The sequence below is a fragment of the Prinia subflava genome, chromosome 27 (assembly GCF_021018805.1).
Source record: "Prinia subflava isolate CZ2003 ecotype Zambia chromosome 27, Cam_Psub_1.2, whole genome shotgun sequence".
Taxonomy (NCBI): Eukaryota; Metazoa; Chordata; class Aves; order Passeriformes; family Cisticolidae; genus Prinia; species Prinia subflava.
The window spans coordinates 646,609-653,779 of NC_086273.1; the positions used below are offsets into that span (position 1 = coordinate 646,609).

Consider the following 7,171-nt stretch of genomic DNA (forward strand, 5'->3'; position numbering starts at 1 on the left):
GCGGAGACACTTGACAGAGTTTTTCCCGGGAAATGTCAAGGGTGAACCGTGAGATCCAGGGCCTGGCAGCCTGCTATCTCCCCCAACGGTTCACAAATTAGCCCGGTTCGGGGCTTGGTTTTTATACACTTTATTCTGCCCTCGGCAATATTTCCCCATATTTTTCTTTGTTTCCCGACTAGCTATACAAATTCAGGAGTTTCCCCGACCAGGCAGAAAAGAGTTCTTTTCTCAGTTCATATGTTAATGTCCAATTTCTATGGGTCCTTATGGATGATGAATGGTCGAGATATGGATGATGTTGCTTGATAGTCTGTGAAGGTGGCCACCAAGGTGTGAGTCACTGGGCCACCTTATCTTGATGGGTCTCCTCCCGGTACTCGAGAAGGCTGCAGGCTTTCCTGAAAATCCTTTGTTCCTTTCTGAATGGTGGCGCCTGCTTTTTCAGGGTTGTTCGTTTCACCATCTGCTACAAGGTCTCCTAAAACATAGACTTTACCCAATACACATTTATACAATTTTATAGTTTTTCAATTTACCATAAGAACATAAATTAATCATTTCATATTTTTCACACCCAGCAAGCCCCAGTTTGGCTCGGCAGCCCCCAGTTTTCCCAGTTTCCCTCTCCTTTTCCCCAGCGGGTGGGAGCAGCCGAGAGTCCCGCGCTGCCCATCCTGACCTGTCCCGGCTCCATCCCCGCTGCTCCCGCGGCTGCCGGGGGTGCGGAACGGGGGAGGAGGAGGAGGAGGAGGATTAGGGAGGAAGAGGCGGAGCGGCAGCAGGAAGGAGGAGGAGAGGAGGAGAGGAGGAGAGGAGGAAAGGAGGAGAGGAGGAGAGGAGGAGAGGAGGAGAGGAGGAGAGGAGGAGAGGAGGAGAGGAGGAGAGGAGGAGAGGAGGAGAGGAGGGAGCGGGCGGCTCCAGCACTCTCTGAAGCCGCAGCCGGGGCTTGGGGAACGGGGCACCGAGAGTGGGGCTGCTCCTTGGGGAGGAGGAGGAGGGATGGCAGAAGAGGGACAAAGAAGGAGAGCAGGAATGGATGGAAGGAGGAGACGGAAATGGGATTAGGGAGGAGAAGGAGTAGGGATGGAAGAGGAGGAGCGGAAGTAAAAGGAAGAGGAGAAACAAAGGAGAATCAAGAAAAGGAGAACCACGAGAATTCACCTCTGAATTCACAGCCGCCCACCCACGAGATCATCGCCCCAAAAACCCACAGGTGACCGGGGAGGGGGAGCTTGGCCCAAATATCCTGGGGGGTCCCTGGGTTGGGTTGTTTTCGGAAGGGATATCTGGAGAATGAAGAACTCCAAAGCTGAGTGGAAAATGCCCTGTGAGGGGGACATTGGGGGGTCCCTGTTGTGGCCACTGGCAGACCCAGCCTGGAGGAGCAGAGCCCTGTGACCCCCAGGACCCCAAAGTGGGGAGCCCAGAGAGGGGGGAGCGCCACTTTTTGTGGGACCCTCAACAGCCTGGAGAGGGGCAGGGGGGCACTTCTTTGACCCCCTGCATCCCAAAGTAGAGAATAAGGGAAGAAGGGACCCTGGGACCCCCCCAAACCCCCAGCATCCCTAAGTGAGGAGACCAAAGAGGGTTTTTTGTATTCCTGGGACTCCTAGCAGCCTTGGGAGGGCGGGGAGAACCCAAATACACATGTGACCCCCAGCAGCTGGGACAGGGGAACCCCCAAACAGCAAATAGGTGACAGCAGAGATGGGGAACTCCTGGGAGGCATTTTCAGGGCTGAATCTTGGGGTCTGGGAGGTTTTCATGGACCCCAGATGCCTGTTCACTTCTAGAGATAGACTTGGGCAGAGAAACCTTCAAAGTGAATGTGCTCATCCCATGTTTTTCCCCAAACCAGGATTTCTCATTCCCAAACCTTGGCAGATGGAGGAGGAGCCTGTGAGGAAGAGGAAGATGTCCCGAGACACCCATGCAGTTGAGGAGGAAGTCACTGCCCCTTTCCCCTCTCTCCTGCTCCATCTCCCAGCCCAGCCTGGCCCCATCTGTAGGACAACCCTGCTGCCGACGCCGTCCTGCCGGGGATGCACTGGGGGGATCTCCTTCCTCTTCCCTGTGGCACAGAGGCAAATCCCATCCTCTCCTTGTCCTTCCTCCCTCAGACAAGGAGCTGAGGATGGAGACCAGGGAGGACAAATCCCCACGGCAGAACCTCGTGGAAGAGGCTGTTTTGAGTGGCTCCACAGCAGAGGAATCCAACAGGGAGGAAAAGCCCCGGAGATCCCTCAGGAGAAGGGGCTGCAGACCCATCCCAGGGTGCTCCGAGGAGGAAAGACCCACCCTGTGCCAGGAAGGTGGATGGAGATCAAGCCAGAGCTCAGACCTGGTGAACCATGACAGGGAGAGGCCCTACAAGAGCCTGGAGTGTAGGAAGAGCTTTAGCAAGAGCAACAACCTGATCCGCCACCAGATAATCCACACTGGGGAACGGCTCTACGAGTGTGGGGAGTGTGGGAAGGGCTGCAGAGACAGCTCTGACCTGATCCACCACCAGAGAATCCACACCAGGGAGAGATCCTATGAGTGTGGGGAATGTGGGAAGAGCTTCAGTGAGAGTTCCAGGCTGACTGTCCACCAGAGAATCCACACTGCGGGGAGGCCCTACGAGAGTGAGGAGTGTGGGAAGAGCTTTCGGATCAGCTCCCATCTCCTTGCACACCAGTGCACACACACAGAGGAAAGGCCCTTCCTCTGCCATGACTGCGGGAAGGGCTTCAACCGCAACTCCACCCTCATCAGGCACCGGTGCATCCACACCAGGGAACAGCCCCACGAGTGTCCCCAGTGTGGGAAGAGCTTCACCCACAGCTCTGCCTTGACTGAACACCAACAGAGCCACCGGTAAGAGAAGCCCTGCTGTGCCCCAGCTGTGGGGAGAACTTCATGTGCTGCTCCAACTCCATCCCCCCATCAGAGGACCTACAACGGGAAGAGCCCTGGTGATCCACAAATCCCCGGTATCTATGTTGGGAAGTGGCCGGTGGTCCTTTTGTTTGGCTTGTAATGATCTTTGATTCATCTTCATCCCTTTGAAACACACAAAAGCGGGGAAAAAACCCCAACAAACTCAACAAAGGCATCTAAAGCCTCACTTTTTACTTGTGTTTTGCTGGAATCTGGGATTCAGGGAGATACTTGGGAGGATATGGGGGGTTTAGGGGGCATTTGGTGTAGTTGTCTCCATTTCTTGGCACTCCAAAAGATGAGTGGGTTTGATCTGTCACGTCAAAACCACTCAATGGCACTGAAAACTACTCAATCCCACCCCAAAATTACTTAATTCCACAGTCCCTCAGGGTGGAACGGGGTTGGAAGGGGATCGGGCCAAGTCTGCTGCAAATCAGGAGGGGTGAGATGGGCATTGGGTGGGGTGGATGGGGATTGGGGAGGGTGAAATGGGGGAAATAGAGCTTGGGAAGGGGGTCTTGATATCCAGGAGGGGTGGGATGGGTTTGGGTGGGGATTGGGAAGGTGTGGTGAAGTGTGGACTGAGACAGCCAAAGGCTGGGAATGATGAAGGGAGGGGGAACCCATTCCTGAGTGAGGTTTTGGGTATTCTGCATTCCTGAAGGAATTTTGGTGCATCCCACATTTCTGAGGTGGTTTTGGGGCACTCCCCAATTCTTGAGGGAATTCCTGAGAGCAGCTCCATGGACCCCCATTGCCAGGGGTGGTTGCCTTGGGCACGAGCTCAGAGATGCAGCCAGAGGCCGTTGCTCTCAGGGTTGCTGTTCCCCAAGGTAATAAGGTTTTCAGGCTTCTCTAGCCCTAAAGGTTCCACGCCGGAGCCAGAGATGACAAATTGAGTCTGCCAGTCCGTGTTTCCAAGGTTGTTCATTCTTTCATTATCTCTTAGTTCTTTCCCAGCTCTGCAGGGCATCCCCAGCAGAGTGGGACACGCGGCGGACTGGAGCAGATTAGAGGGTCCCGGACTTTATGTACAGTCCCCTTGACCCAACTACCATCCAAAATGTACTTTTTATTTACAAAATTTTGCCAATATTTACTACCTATGCTAACATGTCATTTCTACTCTAAACCAATCCTTGAAATCCAACTCAGCAGAAGATGGGGGATGAGAGCAAGAACAAGAAGGACAGGACCACTCCCCAATTCCTCCATCTTGCCTCTTCAAACCCATAAACTAAAAATCCTAGATTCTACATTTACACTCTCTGATAAACTAACTACTGCTTATTTTGAATTCTCTTGGCTTGTGATTCTTCACACAATGTGGGCATTCACTCCCATGGCCAGGGATCAGAGGCAGTGCCCTCCTGGGCTCTGTGTGAGGCTGGCTGAGCCCCTTGTACAGATTTCAGACCCCCCTGTCCGGTGTCCAAACCCTCCAGGGTGTCCAGAGGGATGTCCTGGACTCCGACAGGGGGAATAGAGTAACTGAAGATGAGGAGAAAGCTGAGGTCATGAACACCTTCTTTGGCTCAATTTTCAACATTAAGACAGGTTGTCCTCAGGACAAATATCCTCCTGAGCTGGTGATGGGGTCAGAGAGCAGAACAGCCCCCTGTAATCCAGGAGGAAGCAGCTGGTGACCTGCTGAGTCACTCAGATGCTCACAGGTGTATGGGATCAGATGGGATCCACCCTAGGGGGATGAGGGAGTGGGCAATGAGCTCCCCCAGCTGCTCTCCATCATTTCTCAGCAGTCCTGGCTCACTGGGGAGCTCCCAGAGGACTGCAGGTGCCAATGTGAGCCCATCCCCAAGAAGAGCTGCAAGGAGGATCTGGGGAACTCCAGGCCTGTCAGCCTGACCTCAGTGCCTGGCCAAGTCATGGAACAGATCCCCTTGAGTGCCATCACAGGGCACCCACAGGATGGCCCAGGGATCAGAGCCAGCCAGCCAGGGTCTAGGAGGGGCAGGTCCTGCCTGACCAACCTGATCTCCTTTTATCACCAGGTGACCCACGTGGTGGATGAGGGAAAGGCTGTGGATGTGTCTGCCTGGACTTGAGCAAAGCCTCTGACACCGTGAGCCACAGCATTCCCTGGAAAAGCTAAAGCCCACAGCTTCGGCAGGTTCCCTCTTTGCTGGGAGAATGAAGAACTGTCTGGGGTTTGGGCCAGGAGAGGGATGGGGATGGTGCTGCATCCAGTTGGTGTCCAGTCACTGGTGGTGTCCCCCAGGGATGTGTGTTGGGCCCAGTCCTGTTTAACATCTTCACTGATGATCTGGGTGAGGGGATTGAGTCCAGCAGTAACAAATTGCAGATGGCACCAAGCTGGGTGTGAGGGTGGATCTGCTGGAGGGCAGGACAAGGAGACACAGCCTTAGGCTGCACAGGGGAGGTTTAGGCTGGGAAATAGGAAGAAGTTCTTCACAGAAAGGGTGATTGGGAATCGGAATGGGCTGGTCAGGGGAGAGGTGACAGAGTCACTGTCCCTCTCCAGTGGCACTTAGTGGCATGGTCTGGGTGACAAGGTGGTATGAGGGCATTGGTTGGACTTGATGATCTCAAAGGTCTTTTCCAACCTCTCTGATTCTGTCATTCTGTGACGATTGGGACATTCTGTGGAAGCAAGGGGCCATTGTGGCACTGCGGGGCCTCATGGAACTAAGAGGACCATGGTGACACTGTGCAGCCCCATAGAATGAGGGGTCCATTGTGGCAGTGTGGGGCCAAATGGAACCAGGGAGTGCAAGTGACACTCTGGGTCCTCATGGAACCAAGGGGCCACTGTGAAAGTGCAGCACCAAGGAGTGCATTGTGACACTGTGAAGCCCCATGGAACCAAGGAGTGCATTGTTACTCTGCATGGTCTCATGGAACCGTGGAGAACAGTGTGACAGTGCAGGGCCTCGTGTAAACAATAGGCCATTGTGACACTGAGGGCCCTATGGAACCAAGGACATCTTTGCAGATGACACCAAGCTGGGTGTGAGTGTCAAACTGCTGGAGGGCAGGAGGGCTCTGCACAGGGCCCTGAACAGGGTGGATCCAAGGGCTAAATCCAACAGTGTGAGGTTGAATAAGTCGAAGTGCTGGGTCCTGCATTTTGGCCACAATGACCCCTGCAGCTCTACAGGCTGGGGACAGAGTGGCTGGACAGCGGCCAGGCAGAAAGGGACCTGCAGGGAGTGATGGACAGCAGGCTGGACATGAGCCAGCAGCGTGCCCAGGTGGCCAAGAAGGCCAATGGCTCCTGGCCTGGATCAGGAATGGTAAGGCCATATGAACCAGAGCCGCTGTGCCATCATTCATCTGCCCCCAGCTCTGCACACAGACATTGCTGCTGCAGCTCCAGAGAAAAGAACAAAAGGGGGAGCTCTGATGAAAACTTTGCTGGTAGATCCTTTGTGGCAGTGTGTTAATTTAATCCTTTGTATTCCTTATGTTCTCTGTACTAGTTCAGTTTTGTGTACCCTACCCTCCTAATTAATATTCCTTTGTCTCCCTCAGGAGATGTAATTTATGCATGTACCTGTTCCGTTATGTAATTTTCAGTTAACTGTCAATTATCCTTCCCGCCTTTGTAAACCCCCTCCTATTCCTCCTTGATTGGTCCATGTTATAACTCCCCACCCTGAGACTCCTTGGATACTGGCCCTGGTTGGCTATGGATGGCTGACCACTCCTCTTACTCCTCCCCTCAGGTCCTGAACAAAACCCAGTGTCACCAGTTGATCCTCGGCCAGTTGTGGGCTGAGGTGGTTTGCTCAGTAAACCCCTCCTGTGTTACACAACTGTCTCCTCCTTTCTACTCCTCCGTCTTCGTCATCCTGCTACATCGCCCACTTGATCCCTTCAGGAAACAAGGACCCACAGGAGTCAGCCCTGCTAGCGTGCTTGCAGGCTGACCCTCACTGCACTGTCTCCAGTGCCTGGGCTTGCCGGTGACAGAGACAAGGGTCTTTCAAGTAGGCACTGCGACAATCCTTTAGTTCTTTTACAGCCACTAAGAGCACAGCCCCTCATTGGCACAGTCTGTGGCAGGGAAGGTGGAGAAACCAAATGAGAAATGGTAAAACCAATGTTGTTACTTTGTGGAAAAGATCAAAACACTAAAACACAGGGAAAAAAAAAACCCCACAAGCAATACCTAAAGAACTGTCAAACATGATATATATTACAAGTGATTTGCAGAAATTGGCAATCAGTTCTCAATGTTCTGAAGCCATCCAGTCATCAG

General features: G+C 53.4%; 1 protein-coding gene across 2 annotated transcripts; it reads left to right on the forward strand.

The window, feature by feature from the left end:
• Positions 1–855: 855 nt before the first annotated feature.
• On the forward strand, positions 856–6,701 carry LOC134562383 (zinc finger protein 239-like). 2 transcript variants are annotated; one of them, XR_010083154.1, is made up of 4 exons: positions 856–1,216; positions 1,862–1,938; positions 2,124–2,978; positions 4,941–6,701. XR_010083154.1 is itself a non-coding variant. In XM_063419760.1 (3 exons), exons 1-3 carry the CDS (start codon positions 1,059–1,061, stop codon positions 2,864–2,866), a joined length of 978 nt encoding a protein of 325 aa, XP_063275830.1. In that variant the 5' UTR covers positions 856–1,058; the 3' UTR covers positions 2,867–3,329. The 2 variants fall into 2 exon arrangements, 1 of the variants encoding a protein (XP_063275830.1); XM_063419760.1 differs by lacking the exon at positions 4,941–6,701 and having other exon boundaries at positions 2,124–3,329.
• The last annotated feature ends 470 nt before the right edge of the window (positions 6,702–7,171 follow it).